Source organism: Erythrolamprus reginae, unplaced genomic scaffold (genome assembly GCF_031021105.1).
Source record: "Erythrolamprus reginae isolate rEryReg1 unplaced genomic scaffold, rEryReg1.hap1 H_49, whole genome shotgun sequence".
In the NCBI taxonomy this organism is placed as follows: domain Eukaryota; kingdom Metazoa; phylum Chordata; class Lepidosauria; order Squamata; family Dipsadidae; genus Erythrolamprus; species Erythrolamprus reginae.
Genome location: NW_027248505.1, coordinates 83,163 through 95,000, shown reverse-complemented (window position 1 = coordinate 95,000; position 11,838 = coordinate 83,163). Strand labels below are relative to the sequence as shown.

The 11,838-nt window shown below is 50.5% G+C and overlaps 1 protein-coding gene across 3 annotated transcripts in view; it reads right to left on the bottom strand.

Annotated features, from left to right (window-relative positions):
• LOC139155711 (class I histocompatibility antigen, F10 alpha chain-like) overlaps positions 1-10,266 on the bottom strand; it is a 42,109-nt gene extending 31,843 nt beyond the window's left edge. The window contains exon 1 of one of the 3 annotated variants that reach the window (XM_070730971.1): positions 9,573-10,266. In XM_070730971.1, the coding sequence (XP_070587072.1) occupies positions 9,573-9,642 (70 nt within the window). In that variant the 5' untranslated portion in view covers positions 9,643-10,266. The remainder of the gene's footprint in view (positions 1-9,572) is intronic. The other 2 variants (XM_070730970.1, XM_070730972.1) reach the window with 2 other exon arrangements.
• Between the last annotated feature and the right edge of the window lie 1,572 nt (positions 10,267-11,838).

Below are 11,838 nucleotides of genomic sequence, written 5' to 3'. Positions count from 1 at the left end.
CAAGTTCATCACAAGGACCAGTCCGAGTGCAGGGATTTCACTGACCTCTTCCTTACACCCGCTGGTGCAGAACAAAGGATGACCTTGGAATAATGGTGAGTATTCTGAGCAGAGACAGGTTACGGGTCCTATTCTTTTTAATATGTTTGTGAGTGACATAGGGGAAGGTTTGGTAGGGAAGGTTTGCCTATTTGCCGATGACTCTATGTGCAATAGGTTTGATATTCCTGGAGGGGTCTGTAATGTGGTAAATGATTTAGCTTTACTAGATAAATGGTCAAAGCAATGGAAACTGCAGTTTAATGTTTCCAAATGTAAAATAATGCACTTGGGGAAAAGGAATCCTCAATCTGAGTATTGTATTGGCAGTTCTGTGTTAGCTAAAACTTCAGAAGAGAAGGATTTAGGGGTAGTGATTTCTGACAGTCTCAAAATGGGTGAACAGTGTGGTCGGGCAGTAGGAAAAGCAAGTAGGATGCTTGGCTGCATAGCTAGAGGTATAACAAGCAGGAAGAGGGCGATTGTGATCCCCTTATATAGAGCGCTGGTGAGACCACATTTGGAATACTGTGTTCAGTTCTGGAGACCTCACCTACAAAAAGATATTGACAAAATTGAACAGGTCCAAAGACGGGCTACAAGAATGGTGGAAGGTCTTAAGCATAAAACGTATCAGGAAAAACTTCATGAACTCAATCTGTATAGTCTGGAGGACAGAAGGAAAAGGGGGGACATGATCGAAACATTTAAATATGTTAAAAGGGTTAAATAAGGTTCAGGAGGGAAGTGTTTTTAATAGGAAAGTGAACACAATAACAAGGGGACACAATCTGAAGTTAGTTGGGGGGAAGATCAAAAGCAACGTGAGAAAATATTATTTCACTGAAAGAGTAGTAGATGCTTGTAACAAACTTCCAGCAGATGTAGTTGGTAAATCCACAGTAACTGGATTTAAACATGCCTGGGATAAACATACAGTGGAACCTCAAGATACGAACTTAATTGGTTCCAGGGAAAGGTTCGTAACACGAAAGGTTCGTAAGACGAAACATTGTTTCCCATAGGAAACAATGTAAAGTCAATTAATCCGTGCAACAAAAAAAAAACAACCGCAAAAAAACGCTGCCGCCCGGCTGTCACCTTTAAAAACAGCCGGGCGGCTTCCCTCTCTCTCTCTCTCCTTCCTCCCTCCTCCTCCTCTTCCTCCTCCTCCCGTATTCTACCTCCCTCCCAGCCCGCTAGGCAGGCCAGTGGTCCCCGTCACGGCGGCCCGATTGAGGGGCCGGCGGTCTCCGCCAGGGAGAGCTTCCTGGCTTTCGTTCTTGTTGGATTCGCGCGTTTTCATGCCCAGGAAGCTCTCCGAAGTGAGGAGAACCGCCGCTGTCGCCGCTCGGCCGCGCCTCCTCGCCCGCCGCCCGCCCGCCTGCCCAGGATGCAGACCTTCTGCCTCGCCCTGCGCCTGCTGCCGGCCCGATCTCGGAGAGCCCACGGGGCCGGTCTCCGTGGCCGGCAGGGAACAGAATGGAGCCTTCCGTGGCGTCTGCCTGCTGGGCTGGTAAGGGGGGGAACCGAGCCCAGCCCCGTGGCATTCGCTTTCCTCCCGCCCGCAGCCGACTGATCGTGGGCGGCTTCCCGATCTCGGAGAGCTTCCTGGGCATGAAAGCTCGCGAATGCAACAAGGACGAAAGCCAGGAAGCTCTCCGAGATCGGGAAGGAGCCCACGGTCAGATGGCTGCGTGCGGGAGGAAAGCGAATGCCTTTCTTTGTTGCGCTTCCACCAGCATGGCCTGGCTGGCAGCGGAAGATGTAACCGAGCTCACGGGGCTGGGCTCGGCTCCCCCTCTTACCAGCCCAGCAGGCAGCCGCCATGGAAGGCTCCGTTCCCTGTCGGCCACGAAGACCGGCCCCGTGGGCTCGTTTACATCTTCCGCTGCCAGCCAGGCAGTGCAACGAAGAGAGGCATTCGCTTTCCTCCCGCCGGCCCCTCAATCGGGCTGGCAGGGAACAGAATGGAGCCTTCCGCGGGGAGAATCAGGAGGCTCCTTTGGCGGCTGGAGGCTGCCTGGCTTTGTGTTTTTGGCTGGGGGAGGAGACAGTAGGACCTTCCTAACTTCCTCCCCCCCCAGCGAAAACCCCAAAGATTGTTTGCTGCCACACGATTTAGCGGCGAAGTGACGTGAAGGGATGGAAAGCTGAAACCGGGCTGTTTCAGCTTTCCATCCATCCACATCACTTTGCTGCTAAATCGTGTGGCAGCAAACAATCTTTGGGGTTTTCGCTGGGGGGGGGAGGAAGTTAGGAAGGTCCTACTTCTCCCCCCAGCGAAAACCCCAAAGATTGTTTGCTGCCATACGATTTAGCAGCAAAGTGACGTGGATGGATGGAAAGCTGAAACAGCCCGGTTTCAGCTTTCCATCCCTTCACGTCACTTCGCCGCTAAATCGTGTGGCAGCAAACAATCTTTGGGGTTTTCGCTGGGGGGGGGGGAGGAAGTTAGGAAGGTCCTACTTCTCCCCCCAGCGAAAACCCCAAAGATTGTTTGCTGCCATACGATTTAGCAGCAAAGTGACGTGGATGGATGGAAAGCTGAAACAGCCCGGTTTCAGCTTTCCATCCCTTCACGTCACTTCGCCGCTAAATCGTGTGGCAGCAAACAATCTTTGGGGTTTTCGCTGGGGGGGGGGGAGGAAGTTAGGAAGGTCCTACTTCTCCCCCCAGCGAAAACCCCAAAGATTGTTTGCTGCCATACGATTTAGCAGCAAAGTGACGTGGATGGATGGAAAGCTGAAACAGCCCGGTTTCAGCTTTCCATCCCTTCACGTCACTTCGCCGCTAAATCGTGTGGCAGCAAACAATCTTTGGGGTTTTCGCTGGGGGGAGAAGTAGGACCTTCCTAACTTCCTCCCCCCCCAGCCAAACCCCCAAAGCATGTTTGCTGCCATACGATTTAGCGGCGAAGTGACGTGGATGGATGGAAAGCTGAAACAGGCGAAAGGCGAGGAAGCCTATTGTAGCAGCTGCCACAGCGGAGACATTTGGGGTTTTGGCTGGGGAGGGAGGGGAAGGCAGGAGGTCCGGCCCTTCATTTGCCCTCCCAGCAAAAGGCAAAGCCGCGCAGCTCCGCATCGCCGAAGGAGGCTTAACCCCACCCCTCTGTCCCACCCCTCGGCCGTATCCGGCATAACTTCCTCCTGCCTATCCCCGCTCTTCTGCCGGCCACGGCCGAGGGGTGGGACAGAGGGGTGGGGTTAAGCCTCCTTCGGCGATGCGGAGCTGTGCGGCTTTGTCTTTTGCTGGGAGGGCAAATGAAGGGTCGGACCTCCTGCCTTCCCCTCCCCCCCCAGCCAAAACCCCAAATGTCTCCGCTGTGGCAGCTGCTACAATAGGCTTCCTCGCCTTTCGCCCGTGCCTGGCGGGAGCTGAAGAGTGCTTTGCCCAGTGCAAAGTTGACATCAAGCAGCTCCGCAGTCCCGAAAGGAGGCTTAACCCCACCCCTCTGCCGTATCCGGCATAACTTCCTACTGCCTATCCCCGCTCTTCTGCCGGCCACGGCCGAGGGGTGGGACAGAGGGGTGGGGTTAAGCCTCCTTCGGCGATGCGGAGCTGTGCGGCTTTGTCTTTTGCTGGGAGGGCAAATGAAGGGCCGGACCTCCTGCCTTCCCCTCCCCCCCCCAGCCAAAACCCCAAATGTCTCCGCTGTGGCAGCTGCTACAATAGGCTTCCTCGCCTTTCGCCCGTGCCTGGCGGGAGCTGAAGAGTGCTTTGCCCAGTGCAAAGTTGACATCAAGCAGCTCCGCAGTCCCGAAAGGAGGCTTAACCCCACCCCTCTGTCCCACCCCTCGGCCGTATCCGGCATAACTTCCTCCTGCCTATCCCCGCTCTTCTGCCGGCCACGGCCGAGGGGTGGGACAGAGGGGTGGGGTTAAGCCTCCTTCGGCGATGCGGAGCTGTGCGGCTTTGTCTTTTGCTGGGAGGGCAAATGAAGGGCCGGACCTCCTGCCTTCCCCTCCCCCCCCAGCCAAAACCCCAAATGTCTCCGCTGTGGCAGCTGCTACAATAGGCTTCCTCGCCTTTCGCCCGTGCCTGGCGGGAGCTGAAGAGTGCTTTGCCCAGTGCAAAGTTGACATCAAGCAGCTCCGCAGTCCCGAAAGGAGGCTTAACCCCACCCCTCTGTCCCACCCCTCGGCCGTATCCGGCATAACTTCCTCCTGCCTATCCCCGCTCTTCTGCCGGCCACGGCCGAGGGGTGGGACAGAGGGGTGGGGTTAAGCCTCCTTCGGCGATGCGGAGCTGTGCGGCTTTGTCTTTTGCTGGGAGGGCAAATGAAGGGCCGGACCTCCTGCCTTCCCCTCCCCCCCCAGCCAAAACCCCAAATGTCTCCGCTGTGGCAGCTGCTACAATAGGCTTCCTCGCCTTTCGCCCGTGCCTGGCGGGAGCTGAAGAGTGCTTTGCCCAGTGCAAAGTTGACAGCAAGCAGCTCCGCAGTCCCGAAAGGAGGCTTAACCCCACCCCTCTGTCCCACCCCTCGCCCGTGGCCGGCAGAAGAGCGGGGATAGGCAGGAGGAAGTTATGCCGGATACGGGCGAGGGGTGGGACAGAGGGGCGGGGTTAAGCCTCCTTTGGGGACTGCGGAGCTGCTTGCTGTCAACTTTGCACTGGGCAAAGCACTCTTCACCTCCCGCCAGGCACGGGCGAGGGCGTGGAAGCTTATTGTAGCTCGCCCATGGCCGGCAGAAGATCGCTCTTGCCCGGCTTCCCCGCGAGGCATCAGGTCAGCATTCTGGGCGGGCGGGCGGCGGACGAGGAGGGGGAAAGCCTCCTGCAGCAGCTGCCACAGCCGCCGGCTTCCCCGCCGCCCGCCCCACAGAATGCTGACCTGATGCCTCGCGCGGAAGCCGGGCAAGAGCGATCTTCTGCCGGCCATGGGCGAGCGGCAGGGAGTCGGGGCTGCTGGCAAGCGCCCCAGCCTGGCTGTGACCTTTTAAAACAGCCGGGGGGCTTCCCAGGAGCCTCCGGAAGCCAAACGCCAAACCCGAACTTCCGCGTTCGGCGTTGGGAGGCTCCTGGGAAGCCCCCGGGCTGTTTTAAAAGGTGACCGCCGGGCTGGGGGGCTTCCCAGCACCCCCCCGAACCCCGAACCTGGAAGTTCGGCAAAAGTTCGGGATTCGGGAGGTTGCTGGGAAGCCCCCCAGCCCGGCGGTCACCTTTTAAAACAGCCCGGGGGCTTCCCAGGAGCCTCCCAATGCCGAACCCGGAAGTTCGGGTTTGGCGTTCGTAACTTGAAAAAAGTTCGTAAGAAGAGGCAAATTTTTTCTGAACCCCGGGTTCGTATCACGAATTGTTCGTAAGACGAGGGGTTCGTATCTTGAGGTACCACTGTACTGTATATCCATCCTAAGATAAAATACAAAAAATATGATAAGGGCAGACTAGATGGACCATGAGGTCTTTTTTTGCCGTCAGTCTTCTATGTTTCTATGTGACTCTAAGAAAGAAATTTGTTGTGGCTAGTAACTTTCCCTCTCATACAACTACCCCTCCTAGTTCCCATACTATTCAATTGTGGCAGGCCGAATTCTCTAACTCCAAATGATGACTTTGGCCTGACACTGTCAGCCTGCCAGGAACTCTGGAGGGAGGGAACCAGGAAGAAGGGGCCCTCTCAAAGACGCTCAGTCTTCAAGGTCATTTCCTTGGCAGAAGAATGCAAGACTGTCGTAAAAACAAATCCACAGTAACTGAATTTAAACATGCCTGGGATAAACATATATCCATCCTAAGATAAAATACAGAAAATAGTATAAGGGCAGACTCGATGGGCCATGAGGTCTTTTTCTGCCGTCAGACTTCTATCTTTCTCTATGTTTCTATTTACTGAGATATAATTGCACAAGCAGGGTGGAGAAGAACTGTTTGGGGAAAGTTAGCCAGGAAATGTTGGCATGTGATCTTCAGTTCTGCTTTTGCTACAGTGGAGGGGTGGGATGCTTAAATCTAGCCCACAGGGCAGCAATAGAAATAGCAAAGGACCAGAACAGAACAGAACCAAGACGAATTCCTTGTGTGTCCAATCAGACATGGCCAATAAAGAATTGAATTGAATTCTATTCTATTCTAGTATTTAGTAGGGGAGTAGGAGAATAGGAGATCAGAGAATAGAGGAGGAGGAGGAGAGTACACTGTATAGATCAGTGATGGTGAACCTATAGCCTGGGTGCCACAGGTGGCACGCTGAGCCATATCTGCTGGCCCGTGAGCCGCTGCCCTAGCTCATCTCCAACCTGCATGTGTGTGCCGGCCAGCTGATTTTTGGCTGACACAGAGGCTCTTGGAGGGCCTTTGGAGCCTGGGGAAGGCAAAACACAAGCCTACTGAGCTCACCAGAAGTTGGGAAACAGGCCGTTTCCAATCTCCAGAGGGCCTCGGGGGGTGGGAGAAGCCCCAGGCATTGAATTATGGCTGTGAGCACTCACACATACTCGATAGTGCACACAAAGGCTCTTTCAGCACAGGAGGGAAAAAAGGTTTGCCATCACTGGTATATAGTGACCAAGGAGAGATTCAACCTGGAAATAAGGACCTATATGACCTATAAAGCCCTTCATGGCACCGGGCCAGATTATCTCAGGGACCGCCTTCTGCCGCACGAATCCCAGCGACCAGTTAGGTCCCACAAAGTGGGCCTTCTCCGGGTCCCGTCAAATAAACAATGTCGGTTGGCGGGGCCCAGGGGAAGAGCCTTCTCTGTGGTGGCCCCGATCCTCTGGAACCAACTCCCCCCAGAGATTAGAATAGCCCCCACCCTCCTTGTCTTTCGTAAGCTCCTCAAAACCCACCTCTGCCATCAGGCATGGGGGAATTAAGATAATCTTTCCCCCTAGGCTTCTACAATTTATGCATGGTATGTTTGTATGTATGATTGGTTTTACAACAAGGGTTTTTAGCTGTTGTAGTATTGGATTTTTACATTCTGTTTTTTGTCACTGTTGTTAGCCGCTCCAGTCCACGGAGAGGGGCGGCATACAAATCCAATGAATGAATGAATGAATGAATGAATGAATGAATGAATAAATAAATAAATAAATAAATAAATAAATAAACTTTCTGATGGTCAGAACGATCAACCAGTGGAACATCCTACTAGTGGACGTTGTGAACTCCAATACTCTGGACATTTTAAAGAGGAAATTGGACTGCCATTTGGCTGGGATGCTATAGGGTTCCTGCTTAGGCAGGGGGTTGGACTTGATGACCCGCATGGTCCCTTCCAACTCTAACAATAAATAAATGAATGAATAAATAAATAAATAGTGGAACAGGAATAGAGGACCTCCAAGGTGTTCTACACTACACTACACTACATAGGTCACCAATCTGTGGTTTGTGAACCACTGGTGGTCCATGAGAAAATTTGGGTGGTCCATAGAGCAATCTTGGCCCCTGGGCCAGATATGTCTGAGTGCAATTAATCCAGTCAAGGAAGAAAGGGAAAGGAGAGGGAAGGGAAGGGAAGGACTACAGATCCACCCAACAACATCAGCAAGCCACCATCAAATAAACTTCAATTATTTTGTAATAATTACACTACTTTTAATAATTCTGTTACAGTTAAAGAACCTTTAAAGATTTTATGATTTAAATAAGCACGCACGATTTTATTATAGTCAAATAAGCATTTGTAATTTTGTTATGCCAAATAGGTGCATTTCATATTAGTATAATAGAAGTTCTTGCGTCATTATTTTACAAATGCATTTATCTTTTTTTAAAAAAAAAAATTACATTAGTGGCCTGCGCCAATTAAAGTTATGAATTAAGCATCTGTGGGATTTAAAACTATGACCTTGGTGGTCCCTGAGGTCCAAAAGGTTGAGGACCCCTGCTCTACTCTACTGCCACCTTCAGGGGTTTGTTTGTTTGTTTGTTTATTTATTCATTTATTGGATTGGATTTGTATGCTGCCCCTCTCCGGAGACTCGGGGCGGCTAACAGCGACAATAAAACAGTGTACAATAATAATTTGGTATTAGAAATGATTAAAAATCAATTAATATAAAAACATACATACATACATACCATGCATAGAATTGTAAAGGCCTAGGGGGAAAGAGGATCTCAATTCCCCCATGCCTGGCGGCAGAGGTGGGTTTTAAGTTGTTTACGAAAGGCAAGGAGGGTGGGGGCAGTTCTAATCTCTGGGGGAGTTGGTTCCAGAGGGCCAGGGCCGCCACAGAGAAGGCTCTTCCCCTGGGTCCCGCCAGGATTTCCGTTGGGGTGCAAAAAAAGTCAAGAACTGGGATCTGGTGAAAAAAGTGAGGGTATAAAGGTGCAAGCAACCAATATATATATGTTGCTAGTGCAGTCAGACGGGGACACGATTCAAGGATTGACTAAATGGTGGCAAAATGAGATACAAGTAGAGGTACAAGAGATGGAAAATACAGTAGACAATATAAGGAAAATTAAGAATACAAGAATTAGGGAAATGAGAAGGAAAATATTACATAAGTGGTATTATACTCCCGTTCAACTCGCCACTTTCAGCAGAATGTCAGGGGTATTTGTTGGTACGGGTGTCAAGATAAAGGAGTATTTATGCATATGTTTTGGGAATGCCCCATGGTGCAGGAATTTTGGCAAAAAGTGCAAGAGGACATAAATAGAATGTTAAATACACAATGGACAATCACTAAGGAAATGGCAGTATTAGTTAAAAGTAATGCGATGGGAGAATTTAGAGAAATAAAACAAGCAGCGATAGAAAGCGCTCAGGCGGTATTAGCTTTGGGTTGGAAGGATGCAACAAAATGGACAATGCAAAATTGGTATAGGTACATGATGGACCATATTCAATTTGAAATGATGGATAAAAGGATATATTTGGATAATGAAACTGACTTGAGACAATTGATGGGGTAAGATGATATGTGGCGAGTAGGATCTGAGACCAAGCTACAAGAAATAAATTGGAATCACTCTATAACAGTGGTTCTCAACCTGGGGGTCGGGACCGCTTTGGGGGGTCGAATGGCTGTTTCCCAGGGGTCGCCGAAGACCACAGGAAAAGACAAATTTCCCATGGTGTTAGGAACTAAAGCTTCTATTCTGGCCCCTTGGAACATATTTACAATCCAACCAATCAGGCGTTTAGTGGGGGCGTCCCTCTGACCTCCCAGCCAATCAGCTACAAGCTTTGTTGGGAGAATTGCCGTTCGACTTATGGTTGGGGGTCACCACAACATGAGGAACTATTAAGGGGTCCCGGCATTAAAAAGGTTGAGAACCACTGCTCTATAATATGTAAATAGATATATTGCTCTTGGGTCAAAGTGGGTTATATAAGAAAACACCCCGATTTGGTGGTGAGGTATGTGTATGTGTCGGGGTGGTGGGCACTTTTCAGTATGCACTGTTTTATGTTGTGTGTATATTAAAATGGTTAAAAATCAATAAAAATACTTAAAAAATAAAGAACTGGGATCCGGTCGCAGGTTGATCCCCCACTTGTGACTCACCTACCCAACCTCTCCTGACCCGAGCTTCAACCTCCAACCACGGGTGACGGTACTCACTGCGTTTGCTCTCCAGAAGGCAGCAACCGGCGGCCAGGAGAAGCCCGAGGAGCCCCCAACGCGGCCCCATCGCTTCGGCGGGCCCGTCGCGCACCTGCTTGTAACCAAACGCCCCCGACTGCGCAGGCGCTCCAGGTTCAGAAACGGGATTCCCCTGGCGAGTTGACAATTATTAGCCAATCAACTCTCCCCTCCCCTGCGCGAACTTTTTAAAGCTCCGTTTACTCCACTTTTTCCAGCTGAATGCTCGGAGATCTCCTCTGACGGACCACAGAGAGACTTTTTGAAAAAAAACTTTGCCCCAAACGTCATTCCCGGGTCCACCCGGGGATCCTTGGCCGGCGAGGAGCCCCCTTGGAGGGATCCACTCCCCAGAGGCAACGTCAAAGTTCTCGATCTGCCCGAGGAAAACCCCGGCAAGTCGAAGAGGGGGAGATCTCCTGGCGGGAGGGAGAGCAGCCCCACCTGTCCCGAGTAGGATCCAGGAGCTTCTCCCGAGGGATCCAACTCCTATCCTCCAAGGAAGCAGCGGTATTGACGGAGGGAACCGTAAACCCGGAGGGGAGGGCGGGGCTTCTGCCCTCTCGGCCCCGCCTCTTTCCCGCTCCCTTTCCCCCCTCCCTCCTCTTCTTTAATCCTCCCCAGCCACGACCACTCCGAAAGCGTCTCTGTTCGTTCTGATGGGCTTTGGTGTGGAGGGTTCCGCTGCCCATGGGAAGAAGAATGTCGCCCTCTGCAGGCTGCAAGCGGGATTTCTTCATCCCCGGAGACCCCAAGACAAAAAAGGGGAGGAGCCCAGATCGTCTTCTTGTTCCCATGGAGACAACACGATACAAGAGGGAAACCAAGCAGCCAAGCCACTGCAAAATGGCGGGGAGAAGATCCGGTAGGAGGGAGAGGTGTGGCCTGATGGAGGGGAAAACTGTCTCACGCGGATCAGAACGGAGCAAAATGGAGGGCAGGAAGAGGAGGGCTGCTGAAGTAACAGTATTCGCATTCAAACGAGGCGGGTAGGCAGGCAGTGGCCTTGGCACAGCATACTGTACTAAGCTGGCTCAGGACCAAACTTAGTTTTTGTGGTTTAGCGTTGGGCTAGGTTGCGACTCGTTGTATTTTGCGGACGGAAAAAGGAGGCTTAATTAAGTAACCAAGGGAAGATATGCAATAAAGGGGAAATATTTTGCAGCTCAGGGTTGCCGGAGCCTCCTTTCAAGTTAAATACTTGTTTGAAGGCTGTCAGTGGCTACAATTTCAAAATTGTCTTTCCTTTCTCTCACTTATCGTATATATATTTTCTTTCATATATCCTCTCCTCTAAGTTCACTTTACCCTTATATATATTACTACATGTCTATTTTTCTTCCTATGCATTTGTGTATTGGACAAATGAATAAATAAATAAATAAAAATAAAATAAGATAACCCTTGTTATTTTTTTCTGTGAACACACTGGCAGACGTTAAAAATTATTATTATTTATTAAATTCATATAATTTAATATATTTATACTTTAAAGTCTGATGCCTGCTTTCCAAATAAATATGTACCTATATACATACTGTATGCCAGTGTTTCCCAACCTTGGCCACTTGAAGATATCTAGACTTCAACTCCCAGAATTCCCCAGCCAGCAAATGCTGGCTGGGGAATTCTGGGAGTTGAAGTCCAGATATCTTCAAGTGGCCAAGGTTGGGAAACACTGCTGTATGCTATACATATGTTCGAATACACATACACACACACACATTAATAACAACAGAGTTGGAAGGGACCTTGGAGGTCTATTCCAACTCCCTGCTTTGGCAGGAAACCCCACACCACATGCTCCCTCCCAAGTCTTATCCCTGGCAGGAGTGAATTTTCATAGGTACCTAGGGCAGCTGCTTTGTGAACCATTGATGGCACTGTAGAATAGAATGGAATGGAATTAGAATAGGACATACTGTATATGGAAGTCTATTCACCACGAGGACATATATGGAGTTCCCCAACCAACCTGCTCAGACGGAAAAAGCTACTTTCTAACCAATGAAAAAAGAAAGACGATCAGTTGTCGCAATTGAATTTCCCTACGACTCTAACTGGGTGACAGAGAATTTTCACCAACATAGTCTGAAACTGTCGTATCAGAATTGGAAAGGAGCTTGGAGGTCTTCTAGTCCAGTGTTTTTCAACCAGTGTGCCGTGGCACACTAGTGTGCTGCGAGACATGGTCAGGTGTGCCGCGAAGCTCAGCAAGAGAGAAAAAAAAGCAAGAGAGAGAAAG